Source organism: Artibeus jamaicensis, unplaced genomic scaffold, assembly GCF_021234435.1.
Source record: "Artibeus jamaicensis isolate MK-2021 breed Jamaican fruit bat unplaced genomic scaffold, CSHL_Jam_final scaffold_1019, whole genome shotgun sequence".
Classification (NCBI taxonomy): Eukaryota; Metazoa; Chordata; class Mammalia; order Chiroptera; family Phyllostomidae; genus Artibeus; species Artibeus jamaicensis.
In genome coordinates, this window is record NW_026522025.1 from 29547318 (window position 1) to 29561436 (window position 14119).

Sequence of the window (14119 nt, forward strand, 5' to 3'; positions counted from 1 at the left end):
CATAGGTACAGAAGGAAAATACCCTTTCTCCTGAATGACCAAAAGATTCGCATTTTTCCCCTGCATACAATGAAAATTCAGACAGAGTAATTAAGTAGTTAGACATGCCAATGATACTCGGATCAATGAGCAAAATATAGTCATAACTTGAATACAAAAATTATGTGGAAAATTTCACAGTTTTACATACGCCTACCTTGTATCAAACCAAAATACATTCTTCAAAACTATAACAACACGTGTGAATTTCCTAGGTTAATAACTATCTGAAACAGAAAGTGTTACACGTAATCTGGACTTTGTCCTTGGTCGTTGTCATCATTTTGAACAGAAAATTCAGGGAGGGTTTGAGGCTATGCTAGTACTTAGTGTAGGTGAGAATATAAAACCAAAGTGAGAGTCTTACTGCAATTTCTAATGACTCAAATAAAATATTTAGGAAAAAAGATATGGAATTGAATTAGAGTAGCTTTAGTACACCATTTGTTCCATCTTGGTTTATTCACTTATTGGTCTACGAACAAAGAACAATCTCGGAGCCACAGAAACCCGAGCAGAGTGTCTTTGCCCTGCCCTGAGGGGTGTGCACCTTAGCCAACAGGGGTTAAAAAATCTGACAGTCTGGGCAGAACAAGGTCAGCTTCCAAAAGAGGGACAGAGTCACACTTACACAGGCACAGTGAAAGTACTTAAGACGTCTTGGAAAAAAAAAGAAGACACTGATAAAATAGCTACAAAATCTGGAATGGGTGGTCAATAAAGATACCTTAAATGAGTAAATAAATAAATAAAATGGAACATAATACATTCTTTTCCCTCCAAACACATAAACCCTCAAACACAGGATCACTAGCAGGCATCTTCGTGGGGTAATTTAGAAGTCAATGAAAAACCATTAAATCTTCATCTATTAGCTCTGTATTCCTCATGCATCTTGCCACAAATACGGAATGCCAGGTTTAACATACACACGCTATCAGGGAAGCTAACATATGAAGCCAGTTCTGGAGACCCACAAAGGCTCGCCATTGTGTTTACCATACAAATGAACCGTCCCTTTAGTGGGGGCCCTGGGATAACAAAGGGCAGGCAAACAGGGAAATGAGAGACAGGACTCAGGAGTGAGTTCTGCACTGGAGGCAGTGTTGGGGGGGGACCTGGAGCCTGGGCAAAGAGTGATGCTGGACACCTGGGGTGGAAAGAATGATGGATACAAGAGTGCACATTAGGGATCAAAGAAGGAATAAAAGGAGAATGGAAGAGAAAATGTGGAAAGCAAAAAAGGAAGCTAAAAAAGGAGGAGACAAAGAAGCTGGCTGGTTATTCTCCTAAACACACCCAAAGCTCTGACTTTAGTACTGTCCACGATAAAAGTGAGAGGAAACAAAACTATTTCACAACTGTAGGACCCGCAGATACACTCAAGTCAAATACCTAGACACAAACACATTTTTAAAAGGGGAAGAACACACAACAAAATGGGTGACAGAGAGGTAGGGAAAGCAGGAAAGGGAATGCGAGAATATATTGGCTTAAGAAAGAAGGCCATCAGCACAAGGGCCATGAGTCACCTTTTATAAACCCCTGCAAAAGTCTAGGGCTTGCCCTGATGGTTGGCTCAGTTGGTTGGAGCATCATCCCGTACACCAAGGTTGATTCCCGGTTAGGACACACGGCTAGGTTGTGGGTTTGATCCCAGGCTGGGACATGTGGGGAGGGCAACCGATCAGTGTTTCTCTCTCTTTCCCTTCCTCACTCGAAAATCAGTAAACATATTCTCAGGGGAGAATTTAAGAAAAAGTCTAGAGCTTCATGGAAACTATGAAATATAGAAGAATGGACTATAGAGATCCTTAGGTCAACCCCTTACATTCTCCTTGCAGACCTTTAGGGGATTGTGGGAAGTGCCCGGGTCAGGGAGGGAAGGACATGGGACAGCATCCAGGTGCCCTCACACATGACAAGAGTTCATTTGGCCCAAGGTCCTTTATTGGGTTCCATAACTTCAGTTCCATATTTCTTCACATAACAGCTAACTGAGAAGAAATTAACTTACTGGATGGTTGAATTAATTTGTAGTGGTTGGACTGTTTAAGATTATAAGTAACTTGCTTTTCTTGTTTCTTATGTTGGTACTCTTCTTTTTCATTTTCTTCTGAATCAGAGGAGCTGCTGCTGCTGTCGTAACTGCTGTCGCTACTCCAGTACTTCTGTCTTTTCATTATCTCCGTGCTCTCGGGCATGGAACACAGAGGCTAAAATACAGGAAAATGTGTTATTTTGTCTGAATTCCAAAAAAAGAGTCTTATTAACATGATTAGTTACTACTTTCAATGTCCCGCTTATGCAAACTGCTTTCACTGAAATTTGAAAATGCCCCGAGTGCCACTGTCCCGGTGCTGCTCCTGGCCCCCAGTGCAACCCACTCATTTTTCTGTTCCTGCCAAATATCCTTTCTTAAATGATGTAGTTCAGTCACAATGAGGAAAAAACTCCCCGCAGCTGTACACAAGTTTCTTGTTCTCTGTGAAATCAAACAAAAATGTTTTGATATTAATATACACAACAGTGAAATCCTCGGTCACCAGGGGATTTCCCTGAAATGGGGTCTGTCCTCTCACAACAGTGCAGGGTGAAAGCCAACGAGAGGAATGGCATTTCATGAAGGACCTGGCATACACAATAAGCCAAAGAATGATCGTCTTATAGTTATGGGCTTAGCAAAGGACAAAAATAAATAAATAATAACTGAAGGAGGAAAGTAAATACACCATGATAACAATTTGTGTTTAAAAGTATGTTTTCCTTTTGATAGTGTAATATTTACTGAGCACTAATGATGTTCAAGGAGCTACGCATAAGAACAGCTACCAGTAACACAATCACCAAACATCTTGACAATGTTGAGGAATGTGAATTCTGGAGGGAGGATGATCCTTCAGAACCTGGAGTACCCGCAGAAACAGCGGCGCACTCAGGCTTGCTAGTAGTGCCTTCCTTCATGTAGGCGGCTGGATTTAGGGCTTTTAAAGGAGCTCGACTACATAATGACTTATCTGACCCTTTAAAGAACTACGAGGGAAAACAAACAGATGTGTCATATATGCGTTTGGAACTTTTTTGACCAATGCACACTATTCAAGCAATAATTAATAAGTCACAGCAGCATAAATTCTAAACAATGCCTCAACTACAAAATGAAATCTGCACATTGGCATTGGGTGATGACACAGACCTACTACTTGCTTTTATGCCCAATTCTATTTTAACGGGGTCATAAATAAGAAAATATATAAATGGGCTAAGAATAATAAAAAACAAATACCTGTGCACCTAGCACTCAGCTGAAAGAAAAAAATGCTAATACTTTTTTGTGGTTTTTATTTTTGCAGCTAATATTTGTTAGGTTCTCAAATAAGTGAAAATTATTTCTCCCAGTACAAGTTTCATTTAACCCTGATTATCTTCAATTATTCTTTATTCTTCTACCGGTAACAACACTGAACGTAAGTGTTTAGAGTGATATCATCACTCTGAAAGAGAAAATCTGTCTGAAGCTTGGCTCACCCCAGACTCTCAGTACACATAAAGTGAAAAGTGTAAAAAAGTTTTTACTTCAGACTGATTATGCAGCTTTCAATTGCTTTGAAATATTACTGGCATTAATAACTACAGGAACTAACCAATTCATTTCAACAAATACATTGTGAATTCCCATCACTTGCCTGAAATATAGGGGTTAGAAATACACAATGTGAATTTTGCCCTCCAGGAGGTCACATTTTATTTGCATGATAAATCTTATTTGATGAAGCAAAGGAAAACATAAGAAAGTACAAGGCCATCTCAGGACATTGTCTTCACCATTCTGCCATGAATATCATGACCCCAGAATGTCTCACATCTGGTTTGCTGAACTGTGATAACCGACATATAAAACTTGGAAACTTCCTAATGTTTTCCAGAGTGAAGCAATGACTCAAGAAGGTATTCACTTTCACATACCCTACAAGATATTTGTTCCAAAGAAATTAGCAATGAAATTTTCTGCAGTTCTTCAACATAACAGATACAATTCAAAAGAACGGTGCCTGACACCCGAGATCTCTGGTCTCCACCGGATACATATCGTTCAATAGGTTCATCATGCATCATTTTCTTCAAGAATCTTCCACTGGAGTCATATCAAATCCTTAATGTTTCTCTAACAACCTATGCAGTGTCACAACTCCATGTCACCGCCTCTAATGTTCCCTCTACCCTGAACATCCTCCCACCCATCTTACATGTTTGTGGCACGACTCATTTCTAAAGACCCAGTTCAAATGGCATTTATGAAGCTATCTACAGTCTACCAATCCCTTCTCCTCTATGCTGCTGTAGTACTTTCCACCCTCTTTATTACAGTGTTTGGCACAATATACCATGGCTTTTGGTTCACTCGTCTGCTCTTCCAGTAGCCAATGAGGCCCTTGTAGACAAATACAACTAATAGTTTCTGAGAACCTATTAAGTTCCAGATGTTGTGCTAGGTATGGCAGATTCAAAGGTAAAAATGTACTTTCTACCCTCAAGGAAATTACCAGCTTGTACTAAGGCAAACAAACATGCAAGCAATTATTTGTCACAACTGCTCTATAAAACTGTTACTTGTGGTACAGCAAGAGGAGGGGAAGGAAGATCTAACAAGGGAAGTAAAGATTTCACAAAGCCAGCAAAGTGCAACTGGATTAGCAGGGGCTCTCTAATCAATCAAGCAATGAATATATGATTTTCTTAAATAGGCAGGGATTCCAGAGGCATGGGAAAGTACCAAAAAAACAGCAGAACACAATGAGTGTAAGGACATGGGCACAGCCTAAAAGACACGGAGAAAAAGTTTCCAAGATTTTGCAAATTCATCCCTTCCCTATTCCTGTAGCAAGGACTTTAACATATAACCAAAGAACATATCAATGTCATCATCACAGAGCAGATGAAGGTAAAGCACCCACCTGCTCGTTTCTGCCTGTGTGACAACCTTCTCTTTATCCTAGGAACTCTGTCTATTTTAACTAACACAATTCCAATGTTGCTGCATCAGCAAAACATGGGGTTCCCGATAACTAGAGTCATGATTTGCCTTATCTATACTGCTGCACTTCTCTGATAACTATGTGTCTAGAGATAAAAGGAAAACTTAATACCAAGTATTAATAAGGGTATTAATTCCAGGTCCCTCTTGGTCCTGTCTAATTAGGATTTCACTAGCATTACAAAAGGAATCCAAAAAGTGAAGGAAACCAGGAAAACAAAAAACAAAACTTCTAAGTGTGAGGTAACCAACTCTACCGGTCCTGCACACAGGGTCCATACAGCTCCTTGAAAGTGGTACCAGCCATTCCCATGGTGATAAATACAAATGGAAAACCATCTGTACTTAACAGCATCTACCTTGATACTAAGAAAGGAAGAGATACAGCACCTTTGGTCCTCGAGGCCTGGCAGTTTTGCCCATCAACTTTTCATCATCGATTTCACATTGCTCCAGAAGATCCAAGATATCTTCCTCCTTAAAAAGATGTTTAATTCAAACTGTGATCACCAATGGACCCTAGAATTTTTCTAAATTGATTAATCTCCAGAAAAGAGTATACAAGGATTCCTAAAACTATTTAATGAAGATTGCTCAGGTTGAATGAATAGTAAAGGGTCATAAAAACTCTTAAAATTTTTTTCTCTAAAATCTGATAATATAAATAATACCTTGCTAAAATCTATTACGTATTATCATAAACAAACATATCTTTATGTTTTAGCATACTGTTAAAATATGAAAGTAAAATAATTTAATAATTAGCTTATTGGACACTTCAAAATTTCTATAAGTCACTCTAATTTTCCAGATCACAATTTCATCAATCATTTCTATATTGATTATTGTAAAGTAATACTGCAACTTCAGACAGAAAATTGATGACTGGCCTAATAGTTAGCAATCTAATATTTGTATTCATTTAATGGGTACAATTTAATGAAACTTTAAAATTTTTAACTACTACACAACAGTATCTTTAGAACTGTATAAAAAGTTTTCAATCTATAGGATTAATACCTTCAACATTCATTTGGGTGTTATGTTTTTGTAACTCACGGAAAAGTTACAAAAACATAACACCCAAAGGAATGCTGAGCAAACCAGAGCAATAGGACTGTAACAGCTACACTGAAAATTGAATAATCAATGGCTCCACTGAGCTATTTATTCAATCTATAAAAAGATCTTATTTTTACTTACATGATTTCTATTTCAGTATGTCTTAAAAAAAGGTTTTTAGAAGAAACTAGAAGCATCATTGTGCAGCAGAAATTCGTAAAGTAAGTTATTCTTCATACCAAAGTTTAGCTATTAAAATACCAAAAGATTTTTTCTATAAAGTTTGATTAAACAATAATTCTACAATGAATTTCAAGGCATAGATAGTTAAAATGAAACACACAAGTTCTGCTTCTGTTTAGGAGAAAGTCAGACAGTATTTTCATCACAACAGCTAGAAAAAGACAGATAAAGTAAATAATTATATTTTTTAAGACATCAGAAAGCTGTGGATAAAAAGTAATACAAAAAAAAACCTAAATACAAGAGAGGGAGAAATTCTTCCTGGGTTGTAAGGGAGGAGTGACCATTTTCTACATTGTGCTCATTAGTCAGGTCTGGACACAGATGGACAAAGATCAGGTCTAGAATAGGCAGAGGGAGTCTGCCAGGATAAAGAACCCAGTGGAGTTTTCTATGGTCGTGCTGGCTAGTATAACACCCAGAGGAGCCGCACAGAGCTGGCTGTTGTCACCTGCAGCTACATCTTTATGACAGCAGTTTGAGTGCATGTGAGGCAACAACGTAGGAGGGTGTAGGCATGGATGGAAAGCCAGAAATATTCCTCTGCAGTGTTACAGTTCTTAGATCACAACAGAGAATGAGGCCTGTAATAAACACTGAACATATTTCACCTTTGAGGCACTTCAAACCAGAGATAAAGTAAAACTACTAAAACTACTAAACCCAGCCTGGACCCAGTTCAACTTTTCTTATTTTAGTTTTACTTTTTAACTGAAATATATTTGACATGTAACACTGTAAATTTAAGGTGTACAGCATATTGATTTGATACATGTATATATTATAATATTGCCCTTGTCGCAATAGTTAACTCCTCTATCATGTTCCATAATGAGCATTTCTTTTTGGGGGTTGGAAAAATTAAGATCTAGTCTCTTAACAAGCTTAATTATTGAAATAAAATATCATTGGCTATATTCACTATGCGGTGTGTTAGATCTCTAGGACTTACTACTAGTTGCAAGTATGTACACTTAAATAACATCTCTCCTACCCCCCACCCCACCACCAAGCCCCTTTTTACTTGAGATTTTAAAATTCCACATATAAGAGAAATTACACAGTATTTATCTTTGTCTGACTGATCTCACTTAGCATAATGTCCTCAAGGTCCATCCATGTTGTCGCAAATGGCAGGATTCCCTCCCTTCTCCTCACAGGACAATATTCCCCGGTAGGTGTATACCACACCATCTACGTCTAATTTGCCCACAGACAGGCACTTTGGTTGCTGTTCCCCACAGTGGCCAGACCGATTTATAGTCCCACCATGAGTGTGCAAGGATTCGCTTTTTCCCACATGTTCCCAATGCTTGTTACTCCGGTCTTTCTGGTAACAGCCATTCTAACAGGTGTAAGGTGACACATCACTGTGGCGCGCAGAGAAGGAAGGGATTTGCACTTCCTTGCTGGTGACTGATGTGGAGGACCTTTCACGTCTGTTGGCCATTTCAATATCTTCTTTGGAAAAATATCTATTCAGTTTCTATGTCCACTTTTTAATAAAGATGGGGATTTTTATTGAGTTATATGAATTCAATATACTCTAGCTATCGACTCCTTATTTTAGGTATGGTTTACAAAAATATTCTTCCATTCTGTAGGTTGCTTTTTCAGTTTTTTTTGGTTTGTTTCTTTTGTTTTGTAGAAGCTTCCAGGTTTGATATAGTTCCACTTTTGACTTTTGTTTTTCTTTAACTTTTCTTTAACTCAAAGTAATTAGCCCTTCACCCTAGCACCCTGTAAGAAGAAAGATATGCCTTCTTTTGTTGAAAATAATATGTTTTTTATGATTCTTTTATAAACAATGTCTGTTAAACAAATAAAAATTATAGGACATTCAAAATATCAAAAAATGTGAACCATAATCAAAAGGAAAAAACAAAAAAGGACCCTAAGTAATCCACACATTAAAATTAACAAAGGAATGGGAGTAAAGACAGAAAACTGTACTTGAACAATAATTAAATAAAAAGTATTTAAAAAAACAAAAAAATTAAATTAAATTGACAAGGATTTTAAAATATTATATACATGTTACAGAAAAACAATGAAAAAGGTAACAAAATGAATGAAAGATACTGAATTTTACCAGAGAAATTTTAAAAAACCAAATAGATATTCTCAAGTTGACTAACATAATCTAAAATTAAGATGTGATTGGGTAGGCTCCATGGCAGTCTAGACAGAGCAAAAATATGTCAATGAAAAGTATCCAAACTGAAACACAGAGAAAGAGAGAAAAAAAGAATAGGGTATCAAAGAGATATGGGATGCTGTCCAATGATCTAATATATGTGCAACCAGAGACCCATTAAAGAGGCAATACACAAAATACAGCAGAAAAATCTGATGAAATAACGAAAGAAAATTTTCCAGAACCAGTGAAAGACATCAACCCACGTCTTCAAGAAGATGAGAACACCACAAGCAAGGTAAACAAATCGCACGTAGACACATCAAAGTCACAGTGCTGAAATAAAAGAAAAAGCAGTCAGGACAAAAGGCGTATCCAGAGGAAAAACAAAAATAACAATGGCTGAATTCCGAATAGAGACAACGGAAACCAGATTACACAGAAATGGCATCTTTAAAAGTACTGAAAGGAAAAAAAAAGCTTGCCATGATAGACTTCTATACCCAGTTAAACGATTTAAAATGAAGGCAGAGTAAAAGACAATTTCAGGAGCAAGAGAGGGAGAGCGGAAGGGAGGAAGGGAGGATGGATATGAGAGAATTCATACTACAAGGAATGTGAAACACCAAAGACAATTTCCCCAAAGTGTAGGAAAGATGAATGACCCTGTCGGGAGCATGCATCTGCAGAATGCAATGAAGAACACAAGAAAGGATCGATATGTGTGTAAACATGAAAGTCTATTTAGAAAACTATTACAGACCACTCGGTGCTCAGAACACAATAATGATGGATTTTTTTTAACCCCTTGTCACGCCACCGATTGAAATGAAACAACACAACACGCTGCCACTTCACCCAAAAGCTGTGTTTTCACTTTGCCCTTTCTCGAAGGCTCAGTGGGTCATTAGCAAAAGGCCCAATGAGTGCTTTTCGAAGGGGCAATAGTGATGTATTTTAAAGACTGCAACCCATGTAAAAGTAAAATAAATGATAACAGCACTAAGTCTAGAGAGGCACCAAATAAAATTAAACGGTTAGGGCTCTTATATGGTCTGTGAAGTGGTAAAGTACTAATTTAAAATAGACTATTATGATTTAAGGATGTGTATTGTAATTACTTTTTAAAAACCCATGTTATGCTGCCAATATAAGTAAAACCCAATAGTGAAGATAACATAATTAAAAACTGATTTTCTAAAAGAATAAAGGAAGCAAAACAATAATAAACAGATGGTATAAGTAGAGAAATAAAGAGCAAAAGACAGGCATAAACCCAACTATACCAGTTCCTGTGTAAAAATGATTTAAAGACACATTGTCAGGCTGGATATAAAACACATGTGAGCTGACTATATGGTAATGAGCAGAGGTATTATAAATGTAAGAACACAGATGGATTGAAAGCAAGGGGACGGATGGAAAAGATATGTCGCTCCAACAGCAGCCATGAGATAGAAACCCGTGTGTCTCTATCACTCATACAGAATGGGACCCAAGAGAAACATAAACACTTTATAATGATAAAACAGGAAAGGAATTCATTAGGAAGACACCTTCCTAACTTCAAAGTATATGAAACAAAAATCAACAGAAATAAATACACAAATCCCCCTCAGTAATTGCTACATCAAGCAGGCCAAAAAAATATGTAACAGGATATAGAATATTTGAACAACACTAACAGCCAAATTTACCTAACTGACATGTATAAATCTCTGCCACCAACAGCTGTACTATACACATTTTTTCCAAGTAGACTTGGTACATTTGCCACAATAAGCACTATATTGAGACATAAAGCAAGTCTCAATTCACTTTACATGACTGAAATCAGAATGTTTTCTAACACCAGTGAACTAAACCAGAAATCCCTAACAAAAATAAAACTACAAACTTTAATGTATGAAAATTAAGCAATGAACTTCTAAATAACCAAAATAAATATTGAAAAATAATTTTAAATAGCAGTTAATAAAAATACAATATATAAAATTGCTAGATATAAGGGCAATATACAAAAATAACCAAATATCTACATCCTGCAACAAACAAAAAAATTAAAAACTATTAGCAACAGCAGCCAAAAAATCAAATACTTAGGATAAATTTAATAAAAGATGTACAAGAACTATACAGCAAAAACAACCTGCACAGCTGAGTAATTAGGGACCCAGATAAATGGAGATACGCCATACCAATGGATCAGACTCAGCATCGTTAATTCTCCAGAAATTGTTTCATCGGTTCCTCACAGTCCCAGTTAAAATCACAGCAGCCTTTTTTTAAAAAGATTCTCAAGATGATTTTAAAATGGATAGGAAAATGTAAAATGTCCTAGAGAGGCCAAACGAGTTTGAAAAAGAACAAATCGAGGGTTTACGCCACCTGATTTCAACACTTATTACAAAGCAACATTAGTAAAGAAAGTATAATATTTGGGCTCACAGGCTAGTGGAACATCAGCGAAAAGTGGTAACATTTAACCTAGATTTTGAATATAGAAATAGAAAGGGAATTCAGATTCGAAGCCTATTATTATGCGTCAAGTACTTTAATTGACTTTTAATTAACCTCAATTTTATTTTCACAACCAGCTTGACAAGTAGTTTTAATACCACTCATTTAGTGACAAGAAAACTATTGATCAAATAGTTTAGGCAAAGGTTACAAAATTCACACATGGGGGAACTGCAATTTGAATCTAGGTCTATCTGCTTCCAAAACCCCTAGGGTTCTACCAGGAAAGTAGGGGCGGAGGGGCAGAGTAATGAAGAGAGGGGACAGATTCTTTATCCACAGGAGAGAGAAATCAGATTATAGAACAGGTGAAGAAAACTGAAGAAGGTCTCTCACAGTCTGGGTCAAGACAAACAAAAGGGCCACAGACATAATTCTAATGGTAAGACATTCGCACACATCAAAAGAGAGGATCTGGAGGAAAAAAACACTGAAGTATACAACGTTCCTTCCGCTTCTGTCTCTGGAGTCCAGCCAGCTAAAAAGGTGGCTTCACGACCAGTTGTAGAAGCTGAGTGAAAAGCCCATACTCCTCGTGAGTTTTGAATCTCCCAGTATAAGAGGGTATCCAAGATACTGGGGATACATCACTGTCAGGGGATGTCAAGTAATATCAAGTACAAAGAGTTTTAATGGGTCCACATAAAGTTATTCACCCAGTGGGACATTAGGAAACATAATGCAAGCAGGGGCTTGATTAGCACTTGCACTCTGGGCTTGTCCTCTGGAAATTCTCCCTTTTGGACCCCAAGCTACCAAATTAACAGATTTGGCTACCCTGCTGAGATACTATTCATGGAGAAAGAGATACCCATCCAGCTGCCCAGGTGTTCCAGCTATCCCAACTGAGGCTCCAGACAGGTGAGCGAGGCCATCCTGCATACCCAGCCCCAAGCTGCCCTTTCAGATAAATGGAGTGAATCATATTCTCAAGATAAGCAGAAGGAACCACTCAAGTGAGCCCAAACAAGAGTGGAGAATTGAGCTCTGGCTGGTGTAGCTCAGTGGATTGAGCACGGGCCTGCGAACCAAAAGATCGCAGTTCAATTCCCTGTCAGCGTACATGCCTAGGTTGCAGGCCAGCTCCCAGCAGGGGCCAGTTCCCAGCAGGGGATGCACCAGAAGCAACCATACATTGATATTTCTCTCCCTCCCTTCCCTTCTAAAGATACATAAAGAAAAAAATTTTAAAAAGAGTGCAGAATAATAACCAAATAAATGAAGTGCTTTATGCTGCAATGGATAACTGATAAACCCCTTAGTAAGGTAAACAGGTCACTGTGTGTGGGTGGGGGAAAGTGTGTCTGTGCGTGTGTGTTTGCACGGCCTCTTGCCAGGCCTACTCGGTCTCAGGGAGAGAACACTGTTTAATGTCAGTTACACGGTAAATAACGACAGCATCACAAACCCCTTGGTAAATACAATGGATGTTTTTATTCAGTTACACATACACATTTCTATTAGGAGACATGTCTATTAAAATAGGTTGGTATTACAACATACTATCAGCATGCTCTGCTGTATGATTGGTCCTGTTAGACATCTTATTTTTGAAATCGCTTGGTTGGTTATGAAATGTTACCAGCTGTTAAAATGGAAGCAAGTACATCTTCAATATAAAACGTTTCTATACGTAGGACTGAGGTAGGTTGTTTTTAAAGACATATTATTTGGCTTAATTCTTTTTTCTCTGTATAAACATGTATTCCTTTACCTTCATCTTTTTCAAAGGATTATTCAGCTCTCGCTGGAATGAAGCTGCTCTTCCTGAAAGAAAGGTCTGAAAGGCAGCAGCCAACAAATTTTCATACTTTTCAAGTAGAGTCTTGTCTTCAGGAGGATAAATTCGTCTACAATAAAGTCAGATAAACCAACTTGTGTAAAAGAAGTTATTTTATTCTTAAGAGTAAAGGTCAACTACATCGATAATCCATGACCACCTGTTCTGCCAGGCACTTCACTAGGTGTCAGAAATAAAGATGTATATGGTTATGAACAATTCGTAAACTGTCATCTGTCACACACACAAATTAAAGTTTATCCAGAGAATTATCTTAAGACATGATACAATATAAGGGTTTAGTTAGAAGTAGGTGGTTGGAAAACCATTGCAATTGGGCATACTGAAGAAATACAGAATTTTATGGGAGAAAGTTTAGGCGATGAGGGACACTTTGGAAGTTTCGGATTTAGTACGATTCCTGGAGGATCTTAGGGAGCGCCCTTTTGTCCCAGCGCAGCGGATACCGTGGAAGGAGGGGTTCCAGCGCTTTCCAACAGGGTCCACACACTTTCTATTGTCTCATACCTGGCACTTTCAAACATTTTCATTATTTGCCTGGCTCCTGATACATTAAGAGTTTAAAACAAAATATAGTAACCACTTCGAATTGACAGAAATAACACTAGGAGACCTGAAACCTGACTTCCTAACAATACTACATTGTAACCAAATAAGGACTAGATACTCAGATTTAAAAGGCCTCACACAGCCCCCCTCAAGGCTGGCTAGCAGGGGTCTCCCAAGTCTGAACCATCTACTTGCTGATGACATTTTCATTACAGAAAAATATTAAACAAAAGCACTTTCTTAAAATAAAATAAGCAATGCTTAAAACAAGCCTAAACGGTTATAAAATGCAGACTAATTGTCACTGAACTTGCATGATCTATCTAAAAAGGAAGTGCACTTGCCTATAATTCCCCATGTGTCGATTTTCATGTTCTTCTTTGGAAATCTGCTTTCGTACTTGAGCAAGTCTCTCTTTCTAGAATAAAAAAATTTACAAATAAAACCTGAGAAATGAATTATGCAATTCAAAATGTGGGTGTGTTAAAATTTTCATACCAACTCCTCTTTCCGCCTCTCCAACTGATGTCTCTGCTGTTCCCAGTCTGAGGAGCCTGGTAAGAGCCTTCTTATTGAATTTTGACCATAAAGCCTCCGTTGAGCCTCAGCTTTTTGTTTGGCCAAGTTTCTCCTTTTATCACTGGTCCTAAAATATAAAACACAAGACCATATTCTGAAATGCACAAAAACTCTGATCTTATCCCTGGGAGATTAGCAGAAAAAGAGACATAGT

General features: G+C 37.7%; 1 protein-coding gene and 1 non-coding gene across 2 annotated transcripts in view; both read right to left on the minus strand.

The window, feature by feature from the left end:
* The window catches only part of TTLL7 (tubulin tyrosine ligase like 7), a 149068-nt gene that overhangs the window by 53532 nt on the left and 81417 nt on the right, over positions 1-14119 (minus strand). The window contains exons 12-16 of the mRNA XM_037163981.2: positions 13885-14032; positions 13731-13804; positions 12751-12886; positions 5465-5551; positions 2057-2255 (exon numbers count right to left, since the gene is read on the minus strand). Of these exons, the coding sequence (XP_037019876.2) occupies positions 2057-2255; positions 5465-5551; positions 12751-12886; positions 13731-13804; positions 13885-14032 (644 nt within the window). The remainder of the gene's footprint in view (positions 1-2056; positions 2256-5464; positions 5552-12750; positions 12887-13730; positions 13805-13884; positions 14033-14119) is intronic.
* Positions 9323-9458, minus strand: LOC119062905 (small nucleolar RNA SNORA21). The gene has a single exon (XR_005085072.2). It is a non-coding gene; the product is annotated as a small nucleolar RNA SNORA21 (small nucleolar RNA).